The sequence below is a fragment of the Sphaeramia orbicularis genome, chromosome 13 (assembly GCF_902148855.1).
Source record: "Sphaeramia orbicularis chromosome 13, fSphaOr1.1, whole genome shotgun sequence".
NCBI lineage: Eukaryota > Metazoa > Chordata > Actinopteri > Kurtiformes > Apogonidae > Sphaeramia > Sphaeramia orbicularis.
Window position 1 is genome coordinate 3544319 of NC_043969.1, and position 14374 is coordinate 3558692.

General features: G+C 37.0%; 2 protein-coding genes across 5 annotated transcripts; one reads left to right on the top strand and one right to left on the bottom strand.

Moving 5' to 3' along the window:
* Positions 1–569: 569 nt before the first annotated feature.
* Positions 570–5823, top strand: ift20 (intraflagellar transport 20 homolog (Chlamydomonas)). The gene is made up of 5 exons (XM_030152855.1): positions 570–695; positions 1980–2117; positions 2209–2294; positions 2392–2495; positions 5117–5823. Exons 2-5 carry the CDS (start codon positions 1991–1993, stop codon positions 5196–5198), a joined length of 399 nt encoding a protein of 132 aa, XP_030008715.1. The 5' UTR covers positions 570–695; positions 1980–1990; the 3' UTR covers positions 5199–5823.
* A 2340-nt stretch (positions 5824–8163) lies between these two features.
* On the bottom strand, positions 8164–13570 carry lyrm9 (LYR motif containing 9). Of its 4 annotated transcripts, none has more exons than XM_030152856.1 (4): positions 13464–13570; positions 11924–12070; positions 8531–8623; positions 8164–8447 (listed from the first exon to the last, which is right to left on the bottom strand). In XM_030152856.1, exons 2-4 carry the CDS (start codon positions 12047–12049, stop codon positions 8430–8432), a joined length of 237 nt encoding a protein of 78 aa, XP_030008716.1. In that variant the 5' UTR covers positions 12050–12070; positions 13464–13570; the 3' UTR covers positions 8164–8429. The 4 variants fall into 4 exon arrangements, with proteins under 4 accessions (XP_030008716.1, XP_030008719.1, XP_030008717.1 ...); XM_030152859.1 differs by having other exon boundaries at positions 11924–12057; positions 13464–13559; XM_030152857.1 differs by lacking the exon at positions 13464–13570 and adding an exon at positions 13358–13448.
* Between the last annotated feature and the right edge of the window lie 804 nt (positions 13571–14374).

Below are 14374 nucleotides of genomic sequence, written 5' to 3' on the forward strand. Positions count from 1 at the left end.
CCCCAATCATCCCTTCTTGCCTAGGACCCCAACAGTGTCAAGCAACAGCTCTGAATCTGACATTATCTCACACACTGATGATACATTTTCAGGTGTTTTTATTTGCATTGTTTGTATTACACAATAGTGGCAATTTTCTGTAAGGATTTGAGATGTTTAGATCAAAATTAAGTGAGTTAAAGCTGTTGAGGCAACCATACCACTACAGATAGTTAACGTCAAGCAATTTCTGAAAATTATTTTCATAGCAGGTTGTATCTTCTTTGCAAGGACACAATATTGTCCAGTAGGTGGCGATATGCACTTTCAGTAACACAATAGCGTTTTGTTTGTGGTCGGTAAAACCAAAGCAGACGTTTCCGGTTTAGTTTTCAATATAAAAGCTCATATTTTAACATGGAGAATCAGAAATCGCGTTTTACTGATTTCTTCTTTCTTTTCTTTCTTTCTTTTTCTTTTTGTTGTTTGACATATTATTGTTGGCTTTTGATGCTGTTCTGGATGTAGGCGAGCACGGGGTTTCGGGCATAGACTGACTATTGAAAAGCAGGCATCTTATTTTGACAAGGCGTCTTTGTTTTGGTTTTCCTGGTAGCAACTTTAGGAGGAGCAGTTGTGGTCGTGTACTTCTGCCACATAGTCACACTGTTCCACGGTCCAGTCTGCGGTGACAGTGGTAGTCAACGGTTTAACAGGTAAAATATATCGACTTTGGTGCCGAACAAGTGATCAAATGCCGTCTAACGGGCTTAATTATCTCGAGTAGAATACGGGTTTTAAGACGTTTTCAGATAGCTTCTGCGCTCAAGCTAGCCAAAGTAGCTAACTAGCCCGGGTAATTATAGTAATTAAGCAAAGTACTTAATGTTAAAATAATTTAACGAAGTCAAAGGAGGGGATTTACATTAGAAAAACACTAGAAGTAGCATTCTGATATTGTGTAGGTGTGTATCTCATGGTTCCCACCACTTGAGGTTAACGAAATTAACCATATTAAGTAAACAATGAAGTCATGGAACAAATAATGGTACGCTACAGTGAGAAACTGACACTGAAGTAGCTAGACTAATATAAGGTTTGTTATTCAGCTGTAAAACTAAACTTTAACCTAAGTCTAATGATGATAGGTTTAATATTCTTTGTAAGGCTGTGGCTCTAACTGTTAATGTTACTTTCAAGTTCACTAATGGTGATTTTCACAAACAGGTCTAATCTTATTACTTTTGTCAACTTCTGACCAAATACACACACAAGTCTGGAAAATATTTAAATGTTAAAGGTCACTGTTTTTGCTATTGAGAGATGCTTACGTATTTATTTTTTTATTTTTATTTTTTTATTTATTTTTTTTTGCCTTTTCAGAAATTACTGATGACATTCCCTTAAAATTCCAAATATTATCCAAATATTGTCACTTGAAGAAGTCATTTGCAAAATAGCAACTCAAGTAATGCAAAGGAAACAAGTGCATATTCGTTTTTAAACATCACTAATGTTTTATCTCGAGTTTTGAAGTCAATACGTATTGAAATCATCCTGGTTTGTGTAGTCATTGTGTCACATTGTTTTGTGTTGTCTCTGCTGCTTATATGGTTGTGCTGCAACCAAATTGACCATAAAACTAGTTGACATCTGTCCTCTCATGCTCTCCATCAGTGTTTCCCATTGTTGTCTGCATCAAGTCACTCCTGGTGGAAAATGTGTAGCAACTTGAATTTGTTTGTTGACTTGTGTTCTTCCATCTTCCTCTTGGGCCCATGTTAAATTTTTCATTGAGATTCAGGTCTGGTCATTTGTAGTGGTCTCTGTACTAGGTGTACTCATTGTGTGAAATTACATGTCAGCATTAGATAAGTTATCAAGTGTAGTGTGTCGTTATCGGACATTTCCTACTGTATCTGTGGAGTATGTCCTGTTAGATGGTTCTCCGCACAAAACAGTAATTTAATTGTGTTTGCTTGTCTGTGTTGTCACACTAGGCCTTGTTGCCATGGCTAAAGACCCGTTAGCTGAGGCAGGCTTTTATTTTGATGAACTCAACAAGCTTCGGGTACTGGAGCCTGATGTCAGCCAGAAAACATCAGAGCTTAAAGAAGAGTGTAAAGAATTTGTGGACAGTAAGTTATTTGCTTTTTTGATGATTATAATTTCTTCTGTCCACCATCAACAAGTTCTACTGGATGTACAAATCTGTTTTACCTCTTACAGAAATTGGCCAGTTTCAGAGGATAGTCGGAGGTCTCATTGAGCTGGTGGATGAATTGGCAAAAGAAGCAGAGACAGAAAAGATGAAGGTAAACTGACATTTGAAGTTTATCAACTCCATGTGTTGTACTCCTATTTGAAAGGATGTAAAGTATGTTCTTGATTCACTGTATGTTTTTTTTTTAGGCCATTGGGGCGAGAAACCTGCTGAAGTCGGTGGCAAAGCAAAGGGAGGCCCAACAGCAGCAGCTTCAGGCTCTGATTGCAGAGAAAAAGATGCAACTTGAAAGGTAAGTACTGTGGTCTTATTCCAAAATCTAATCCTTAAGACACTAAAAACACTATTGTGAATTTTAGGTGAAAAAATATTGTGAATCCAATGACCACATGGGATTATGAAGTTAATAGGCAGTATGGTGGCTCAGCAGGGCCAGATTAACACTTCATTGTATCCTGGGCAACAATATTCAAGGGCCCCATCATCACAACCCCAGGATCCCTATAATCTGGCAAAATACAGAATAAGTTCCAGGAATATATGTAAATATACCCCATACTTCAATATCTAACTATCATCAAATGCATTTTGATGTACAAATGTGTAAAGGCTCATAGAACTACAAGTGCACCACTATAGCCTCTTGTCAAGGCCAATTTTCAGCTTTTTTAAATGTCCCTCTCCTTTTCTAATTTTTGTTTGGCGCTTCCACTTAGCTGCTTCTCCATGTTTGCAATGTTTTGATTCACGTACGTCGTGTACGTCGCCTCACATCCTGCTCAGTGCACACACGTTGATTTGCGTTACCGCTGATTCGCTTTTTGGACTGACCAATGAGGAGAGGGTCTCAGCTCACGGTCACAGACAGCAGGAGCAGGGTTTCTGTGCAGTGCAATGACTCCGGGCAGCAGACAGTTTCATTTATAAGCAAAAGATAACCAGATATTTTCGTTATGCCCGAGCTACCCAGGGCCCTTCAGAGGTCGCGGGCCCCTGGGCAATTGCCCAGTTGCCCATATGGTTAATCCAGGCTTGTGGCTCAGTGGTTAGCACTGTTGCCTCTTTTGTATGCTATGTCAGTGCCCTAGACCAAGATACTAGTTGTAGATCTAGTTTGCACCTGGGTGCAGCTCCTTGTCTGCCTACTATGAAGGGTTAAATGCAAAGGTTGAATTTTTCTACATGTACAATAAAAGTAAACTTAAAACATAATATTACTTTTTCATCACATAGCATTAACTTTATGTGTCATTTTAAAAATATATTGATAACATTGCAACAAAACCAGCATAGAAACAGTAACCACAAACGCAAAGATGCAGTCAGTATTAATGGTGTTGGCTGTGTTTGGATTGATGTGTGGATCAAGCGGTGTCTCCTCATTGCAAAAAGCAGAAGTAATAACTAAAAGTTTTATTTTTAATTGTAAATTTCATTATTTTATTAGATAAAATCAATTTACAATTAAAAGTAATGCTTTTAATGTAAGGGCAATTTCAATGATATGTGCATGGTTAAACCCTGTTGAAAATAACAAATTTGAAGCCCACTGTACCTTGTACAAGAAGACATGCAAAATAGGAATTTTAATTATAAAGAAATTAGAGCAGTGGTTCCCAACCTTTTTTCACTCATGACCCCATTTTAACATCACAAATTTCTGGCGACCCCAGACATTCAAAACGAAGACATTTTTGTCTTGGAGATGTCTTAGTGGGGCCAGACGGGTGAAGAAATCTTTCCATTCTCTGTTCGGTCAGGTTGAAGCGTAGTAACGTATACAGTTACATGATCAATCAAGATATGCCCCCTCAGATGTTATATCCTGCATTTTATTTGAACTTGTTTTTTATTAGGAAAAATGTGTCGTGTTTTAATTATAATGAAATATATATGGAATCATTAAAAAATATTATTTATTAGTAACTTATTTAAATTTTTTTATCAATTATTAGAAATTTCAGGCGACCCCATATAAATTCCAGATGACCCCACGCGGGGTCCCAACCCCACGGTTGAAAAACACTGCATTAGAGTTACAGAAGTCAGAAAAACAAGTCCCTAGCACTGTTTGCCATCACCAAATATGAGATAAAAGATGTGTTCGGGGTCACATGACACCTATATTATTTTTATGTGTAGTTTTTGGATTCCAAGTAACAAATCAACGTATCCAGGCAGTGGTTCTTGAGTCTAAATCAGTACTTCTATGGGTGGGGCTCCTTACTGTGTGATATATCAGCTTCAGATCCCTCGGAAAACAGTCAGTTTGGCACTCTCTCTGATTGCCTGACACTCTCTGCATACCTCTGATTAGAGGATGTTATCTCAGTTTTTAGCCAGTAAATTTCATGATGACGATTCTGTCAGCATCAAGGTGAGAGGGTTCTGGAAGTTTATAAAATTGGAACTGATGATCATTGATGAGTTAGTTTACAGCTCAAAAACATGTTTTAGTATTTAGTATCACTTTAAATTCCTCACACAGTGAAACACTGTATGCCAATGAGCTTTGACATTGATAATGATGTTCACGTTGCTTTACCTGATGTTCTCATTAGAACAGCTTGCTTATTTACACACCACCTGTTGCTGTCTATCGGCTAATGGACTCTCGGGGTCGTAAATACTGTCTGCACTCATTTTAGCAGGTTACCTTCCCTTGTCAGTGCAAAATAGCGGTTTTCTTGTAGTTTGTATGTAGTAGAGCTAGACATAGGCTTATATACTAAAAATCTTATGTTTTGAGGAAAACAATAGTTCAGAAGATTTAAAAAAAAAAAAAAAAAAAAAAAAAATCACTCCCCACTAGCTTTTACAGTTAGTTTGATCTTTGACACTTGTTAATATTTCCTTGTTATATGGTTGAATTTACGAACAGAGAACCTGATGTTGTGTGTGATCTTGTTTCAGATATCGTATTGAGTATGAGGCCTTGTCCAAAGTGGAGTCTGAGCAGAATGAGTTCATCGACCAGTTTATTCTGCAGAAATAAATGACGTGACTGAAAAATGGCGTGAAATGTGCGACTCTTGCAACAAAGTTTCCAGAGTGCCTGTCCTGTTTTCTCTGCCTGTTCAGAGAATGTCTCAGCTGCAATTCCTTTTCTGAAGCAATCCCAAAGCTCCGGTTTCACCCCCCAACATCTTTCCATCTTTGATGAGATCACCTAATTCCTAATGTTTGTGAAGCTACAGCCTGTTGTCTGCTGTAGTTGTCTGATCAGAAGGTGAGGATTCATGAGCTTGAATATATTTAACATTATGTTCACATAAAAATATCCTGAAGATGGAGCTATTTATACAAAGGAATGTTATTTATACTATTTATACTGAAGTACTCTGTATATCTAGTTTTATTACATTTTGTATCAATTAAAATACTGCATGTGCATGCATGTGTAAATACCTTTTGGTTTTTTAAATAGGAGGAAAAAACTTGATATGACCATCTGTGTTATGTTTATTAATTTTATGGCATTGTTCTGGTACAACCAGTGTGTGGGCACATCTCATAAGGAATACATTCTCAAGTGTTTCACCAGATTTGTGTGATATTGTCTGTTGTTGGAATAATTTACAGGATTATTACTTGAATTAAAACTGTACATTGCAAATATGCACCTGTGTCATTTTTATCTCAAATACAGGAAAGTTTTTATATTGTTTGTTTGATTTCAATATAATCTGTAGTATATTAATCTTTTATAATACAGTATTTGTTAATGAAATGATGAGAAAGTTCTAGACCCAAAACTAAATGTACTAAAATACATCTTATGTATTTAACAAGTACAGAGAAGCAGAATTTTAATAAACCACCTGAAAAATCTTCTAAAATTATGTAAACATTGCTGACATACCTTTAGACTGCATGAGACTAATGAAGAGGAAGTAACTGCAGACTGCCTGGTTTAGTTTAGCCACATCTGCAACTTAAATCAAAGGTCATCTCCATTTGATCCAGATGAGCACCAGTCTGCTTCTACTAGTTATGCAGACCTACTGTAAGTCTCCAATGATTGTGTAATATGAAAAAGAAAATATTTTCCACTGATAGTTTGACAAATGATACCGAAACCAGTGTAGACCTAGAATTTTGAAACCCTGACCACAAAGAACTTCAGTGTTTAATACACCTGAGAATGTTATCTACAATGTGGACACGGTGAGCTGACACAGAAATACACCATCTGTTTAAATACAGATTATGTAGATGGTTTGAAGCCTGATCATAACATCAGGCAGAACTCAATATAAATACAGATTTTGATCATGTAAAAGTAAGGTGTAAAGTATATTTCCTGTAAATGTTTCTTATAGCCATTGCTGTCCTCTGCTTTTAGCAAAGAAAAGCCTTTCCTTATGCTTACCTGTAGAAATCAGAAATATTACATCCAGAGTATTAGAAAATTTCCCCAATCGTATTGAATTTTTTTTTTGTAAACTGGCATAGCTCAATAGTATAGAATATACAGCTCTGGAAACAAAAAGAGACCACGGCAAAATGATCACTTTCTCTGATTTTACCATTTATAGGTATGTGTTTGAGTAAAATGAACATTTGTGTTTTATTCTCTAAACTACTGAAAACATTTCTCCCAAATTCCAAATAAAAATATTGTTATTTAGAGCACAGTGTTTTCAGACCTCAAATACTGCAAAGAAAACAAGTTCATATTCATTTCTAAACAACACAATACTAATGTTTTAACTTGGGAAAAGTTCAGAACTCAATATTTGGTGGAAAAAACCAAGAGCAGCTTTCACGTGTCTTGGCTCTCCACCATTGCTGTTGGAGGACTTCATGCAGCTCCTGGTCGAGAAATTCAAGAAGCTCAGCAATGTTCGATGGCTTGTGACCATCCATCTTCCTTCAAACGTTTTCAAAGTGGGTTCAGGTTTGGAGATTGGGCTGGCCATGACAGGATCTTCATCTGGTGGTCCGTCATCCACACCTTTATGGACCTAGCTGAGGCAAGGAGCATTGTCCTGATAGAAAAACCAAACCAAATCAAATCAAATTGTATTTATATAGTGCCAAATAATAACAAAAGTTATCTCATGATAGTTTATATGTAGAGCTGGTCGAAACCAGACTCTCAACCAGTCCTCAGAGTTTGGGAACATTTGCGGTACTAATAGCACTGTTTTTGCCTATTGCATGAAGATAGTGATGATCACAGTAGTGTTGTTTAAGCTTCTCCTCCTTAAATAAGACATGGATCAGGTGTTTATTCAGTAGAATTAGGTCTGTAGAATAAGGAATGGAATGGCTACCATACATGCGGACACGCTGATTTCAGAGGAAACTGCAGTGGCCTCGATTTTTTCCAGAGCTGTATGTTTCTTCTCCTTAGCTCCTATGTTGTACATTGAACTTAGAAATTAAATTTACATCATACATGTCATAGTTCCCCACCGTGGAGTACATTTACACCACTTGATGCTTCCAGAAAGTATCAAGCAGTGTCAAAGACAGTTACCACCCGGCACACAAAATGTTTGATCTTCTCCCATCAGGGAGAGGACACAGGACCATCAGAGCACAAACAACAAGACTGGCAAATAGCTTCTACCCCAGAACAGTCATCACACTGAACTCTGCAATAGGTAACCACATGTAAGAATCAACAATGTGCAATAATCCAAAAATCAACAATATGCAACAACTACTGTACTTACCTTTCACTGTCCTCTGCACCTACCTAGGGAAGAATGTGTGACTTGACTGAATGGAAGAGGGGCGGATGGGTGTGTTCTTTTTCTGTTTTTACTGTTTATTCTAGCCCTTTTAATATTACTGAAATATATAGCATTTTATATTGTGTTTTTTCACTGTGTATGCTCTGTGTATACAATTACAATAAAGGAATCCTGAACCAGACACAACAGTGACTGACTGAATAAATAAGTGCTCCACAATCTTTTACTACACATACAGTGAATTAAACAACAAAGTGGCATTTACAGAGAATCCATTTAATAAAAAAGAATAGAGAGCATATCTGACAACATACAATTTCACTCTAACCAAGTATATGCAGGTTTTAACATTAGACAGAAGAGTGTTTTAAATAGCTACAAACTGCTGTCCTTTCTTCAGTATTTACATCACTTAACCTGTACATAAAACCAGCAGTAATACGTCTGGAATCAGTGCCTCTACAAACACATCTTATGTCAGGTATGGGTCTGAGAAATCCCCCACCTGTAGACTTCCCCCATCACTTCTTCTGGATATACTGGAATTGAAGAGACATCATTAAGAAGTGCAGTGTGCATTTATTTGTTTTTCAAATGATTGCGGTAATACTGTGAGCCTTACTTTGTTAAGGATCCAGTCGGCATCGGCAATCGCTCTTTGAATTATCATCTGTATCCTCTCAGGGTCATCTTCATCTGAGTGACTGTTGTATCCCTGGAGCCAGTAAATGAAGCATTATGTCAGTGTTGTGTTTTTACCTTTTAAATACTCAGAAATAAGATGCACATCCAGGACTAAAGACAGAGAGAATACTTCACCATGTTGGAAAGCCCAAAGCTTTCTTCATAATAATAATAATAATGATAATAATAATAATAATAATAATAATAATAATAATAATAATAATAATAATAATAATAATAATGATAATAATGATGATGATAATAATAATAATATAATAATAATAATAATAATAATAATAATAATAATAATAATAATTTAATAAGCGTGTCCTGGGATGGTTTGCAGCCGAGTGTGAAGCGAATGGGATGAGGATCAGCACCTCCAAATCCGAGGCCATGGTTCTCGACTGGGAAAAGGTGGTCTTCCCTCTCCGGGTCGGCGGAGAGTCTTTGCCCCAAGTGAAGGAGTTTAAGTATCTTGGGGTCTTGTTCACAAGTGAGGGAAGGATGGAGCGTCAGATTGACAGACGGATTGGTGCAGTGTCTGCAGTGATGCAGTCGTATCGGTCTGTTGTGGTGAAGAAGGAGCTGAGCCGAGAGGTGAAGCTCTCGATTTACCGGTCAATCTACATTCCTACCCTCGCCTATGGTCATGAGCTTTGGGTCATGACCGAAAGGACAAGATCCCGGACACAAGCGGTCAAAATGAGTTTCCTCCGTAGGGTGGCTGGACGCACCCTCAGGGATACGGGGAGGAGCTCAGCCACCAGGGAGGAGCTCGGAGTAGAGCCGCTGCTCCTCCACATCCAGAGGGGCCAGCTGAGGCGGCTCGGGCATCTGTTTCAGATCCTCCTGGACACCTCCCTGGGGAGGTGTTCCGGGCATGTCCCACCGCAAGGAGGCCTCGGGGAAGACCCAGGACACGCAGGAGAGACTATGTCTCTCGGCTGGCCTGGGAACGCCTCGGGTCCCCTCGGAAGAGCTGGAGGAGGTGTCTGTGGAGAGGGAAGTCTGGGCATCCCTGCTTAGACTGTTGGCCCTGCAACCTGGCTCCGGATCAAGCGGCGGTTAATGGATGGCTGGATGGATAATAATAATAATAATAATAATAATAATAATAATAATAATAATAATAATAATAATAATAATAATAATAATAATAAGTGGTGCCAGGCACAACAAACCCTGCCCCTCAAACGTATTGTAGCTTATTTTGGTATTGATCCAGCTGATGTCATCATGTCTATGCATGTGGGGATGTCAGCATATCAATTGCCTCTATATATGTGCCAAGTTTGACGTAAATTGAAACAAAATTGATATTTTTATAGACATTTGAAATTTTGCCCATTATAAGTAAAAAGGAAAAAAAAAAAGATTTTAAAAATTCATTAAAAAATTTTAACTGTGACCTACTTTTTCCAAAATGTAATCAGATCTATTTTGGGTCACTGGCAATCTATAAACCCAGTTTGGTATGAATTCAACCAACAGTTTTGCTGCTACAGATGTGAAATTTCACCCATTATAAGTAAATGGGGAAAAATATTTTAAAAATTCATAAAAATTTGAACTCTGACCTACTTTTCCCAAAATGTAATCAGATCTATTCTGGGTCACTGGCAATCTATAAACCCAATTTGGTATGAATTCAACCAATAGTTTTGCTGCTAGAGTGTTAACAAACAAAGAAACAATCAAAGAAACAAACCAAACCAAAAACAATACCCCTTGCCTCCCCTTTGGGGGGCAGGGTACTAATAATATATGAATTATTTAGTTGTTAAATAGGTCATACACATGTGTGTGTTAGTATTATCTTGACAAATACTTACACAATGAGACTTCGTTGTTGATGGACAAAAAATTTTAAGTAATCAAACAGGAGTCAAAGGTCAGGGGACAAACTGGCTTATTCAACCATCTACTGGCAGATACAAAGTCCTGCAACAATATTCTCTTCTTAGACTGACTCTTCCTGCAGTTAATTCAGCTTTTCTATTTATTACTCATTCATGTCATTAGTTTCCCAGGAAGGTTGTATTTGGTGACTGATGGACTACTTTAAACACTGGTGGTGGGTTGTTTGAAAGAAGTTCATGCTCCACATGTTTCCACATGACTCCACAATGCTTCTGCTTTCAAACATTTGTGCTCAACAGAAAAATGAAAGCAATGACAAGGTCATATCTGACACTGAGGAGTTTTAACCATTCAATGTCAATGTCCAGATGTGACAAAGACTGAAGGTGACAATATCCATAGATCTAGACCAACCATCAAAGCCCTGGTCAGTGATCTGAGTAGATGCTACTCCTCAGCCCCAGTCTGGACACTGACACATGGTTACCTGGGAGGGCATAAGGGCTCAGATGTGGACTTTTTAGACAGTGTTATGCACCTGTCCTGTAAGTTGAGAAATAGGACTTGCCGACTTCTCTCATCTCATGATGAAACAGGTATAATGAAATATGCCCACAAATAGTGTTTATAGGTGAATGACTTGTTTTGCTCAATTCTGGTGACCCAACTCTCATTGACCACTGCCCCAAAATGTGCACTTTTGTCACAAGTCACAATGCCACAGATGCCAAAAGTCACATGGTCATGAACATCTTTGGAATGTTCTGGATCAGCGCGTCAGACAACACGTTCCGGTTTCAGAAAACATATGCCAGCTCCAATGGGACAACATTCCATAGGCCACTATCGATAATCTCATGAACTCTATGCACTGGAGATGAACTGCTTTACGAGATGCCAATGGTGGACGCTCGGTACTGAATGCTGTGAACTCTGTCCGCTGACCCCTAGTGTTCAGGCTGTGATAACTTTAATAATTGTGTACAAATTGTTAGTCATGTTTCTGTTGTTTGAATATTAAGGCAAGACTAAAATAATAATTGTTTGATAGAAAAATACTTCCTGATTGATAAAAAATAATTTGAAACAAAAATTACTTCATGTGTTTATATTTTTGTTCAGTGTAGGAAAGAAACCAGTGTCAGAGTCTGGTAGCATTTTAACTGGACAGTCCACTGAGTTATGTTAAGTTATGTCTGTTATGTTGATGATTGTTTTTATTATTCAAAACTGAACAATGGAACTTGCTCTGAACTGCAAATGTATTATTGAGCATGGGATGTTGAAACTTTATAAACATTCTAATAAAGTACAGCAGATTTTATCATAGCTGAAACAATTGCCAAAATATTATTAGCATTCTAATGCCTAGCTTTAAAGTTTAAAGATATTACATTCTCATCTAATGTTCAACACAAAGTTCAAGATACCTTCTGTAATCATCAGTCTGTCCTTAGGTTCTCCTCACCTGTCTTATAGTGTGTCGATAGTGCTGCTGCATTGCTGTCGTTGGTAACAGTCTGCAGCATCTGAGAAGATAGCGATAGAGCTGCACAGGTGTCTGGACCAACTCAGCTCCAACTAAAGGTGGCATTCCTTCCTCTTCAATGGTCAGCTAACAAGAAGAATTCAAGTTATAGCTCAAGAAGAAATATTCCATTTTTCACACTCTACAACATGTGTCTAACAGCTTTAGTTATTACTTTTATAATTACAATTTTTAATCCACTTCCTGTTCAGTGAAAACTATGTATCTCAAAATGTAATGACTTTGAATGTTTGTGATGGACAAAAAATCTATATACATTTTGATGGCCAAAAAACAAAACCTCCTATCTGCAAATTTTTAGATTTTGAGTTTTCACATTAAATGGTGAGAACAAGGATGACTCCACAGTTTCAGTCTATCTGCAAGATAATCCCACCCTTTCTTATGACATGAAGGTCACCTGACAACAACAACACAGGCCATACTAAAATAAAACTAAACAGTTTTTTGTTTTGTTTTGTTTCCTAAAAAAAGTGATTTTTTCAGATAGGAGGTTTTGTATTCTGGCCATGATGATTTTAACCATTTCATGCATGAATTATGAAAAAAAGTATCTAGATTTCTTTTTTAGATTGATTTTATTACTCAAAATCGGGCTACAGTTGAAATGCATTTTGAATTTATTTTATTTTTTTTAATATGGTTTTATTAAGAAGATCCTGAGACCCAGGAAAGTGCAAGTTTTGGCTTTTTAAAAATTAAATAATTGCCTACATTGGAAACACCATGATGCAACAGTTTTTTCAAATGCATCTTTTTTTCTTTCTATGGAATGTCCTTTTTGGTGGACAGTTTTGTTTTTGTTTTTTCAAATAAAACTCTAAAATTCTTGTCCACAAACATGGACAGAAAAACCGTAGCTGGGTCTGAGGAGGTTAAATTTATGAGATCACAGAGCAGTCCAAATTCTAAAACTAAGATGATACTTTTTATTCATTGTATTTCGTCGGGTGTACAGCGACTGCTCCCATGTGGTTTGGAGAATATTGCCTTTACAACCCTATGGAAAGAGAGCCTCAGCTATGTGTCCACAAATATGGACGTCATGCATGAAAGGGTTAAAAGAATATGTTGTAGATTAAACTACCAGCAGTTTATAAAGTAGTTCACATTAACAAGAAAAATGCAACATATAGAAGAATGCAGCCATAAAATGAATCAAGTCTTAAGTATCATGTATAATGGTAATGCACTGACAGGAAACATTACATCACAACGACTATTTACACATTTTTAGCAGCATTATGTCATTTCATTACAATAGGAATGAAAATGAAATTTCTCAAGTGGAAGAGAATGAAACAATATAGAGGATAAAATCATTAATGTGCTTCATGTAACTGTACCTTTTATCCTTACTGTAAGCTAACGTTCTTTAGCTTGAAAACTCAACGAGCTAGCACCAACTACGACTGCTGAGCTTTGACAGCAGCCGAACACACGTTAAAGTTAAACCTACTGTTTCTGTGAATTTAGGTGAAGACTGTCAGAAGCATGTCCATACTCCGGTCCTCCTTAAAGTCATCCACATAACCCAGTGTACTTCTGTTAGCCAACTGCTCTTCTTCTCTTGTGTCAGTGCAGTTCCCAGACTAGCTTACATGTGCCATACCGCCACCTTCTGGACTGGAATGTATTTATTTATTTAATTTATTTATTTGCAAATCACAAAACAGCAAGAAAGAAAAAAACAAAACAAAACAAAAAAAAACATTCAAACAAGTAACATTATTGTGCAGGAGAGGTTAGAAGCCAAAAAACAGCTTATATGAATACCTCCCCAGAAATGAACAATACAAAAGAAAAAAGAATTAAAAATACAATATAACTGAATTAATAAACTAAAGTAAAAACAATACAAATGTAAATCACATTACAAATCATCAAATACAAATCAAATGATATATAGCCTTACATTTTTTCATGAATTCAAATCCTTTTCAGATGCTTTTTAAACAATGATAAAATAGATGATTGAAGTTCAGCTCGTAGATTATTCCACAGATTTGGTCCACCATATTTCAGAGAATACTGACTGACAGAAGTTTGGCAAAAAGGAAGATAAAATTTGCTTGAATATCGTGTAGAATAATTGTGAATAACAGAAGACAACAAAAAGAAATTCTGAAAAACTCTGGGAAGAATATGAGTTGAGTGAACATATTTGTACATGAAGACACAGGTCTGGTAAACGTTCACGTCAAAAGCTGAGAGAAGTTCGAATTTTTTTAAAAGAGGAGCAGATGAATCAAGTCTCTTAGAAAAGCTGATCATACTTAAAAATTTCTTTTGAAGTAGGAATATAAACCGTATTCACCAGGCATGTTGCACTGGCATCCTCCGAGGCAGAAAAGTGAAGCCAATGTGTGT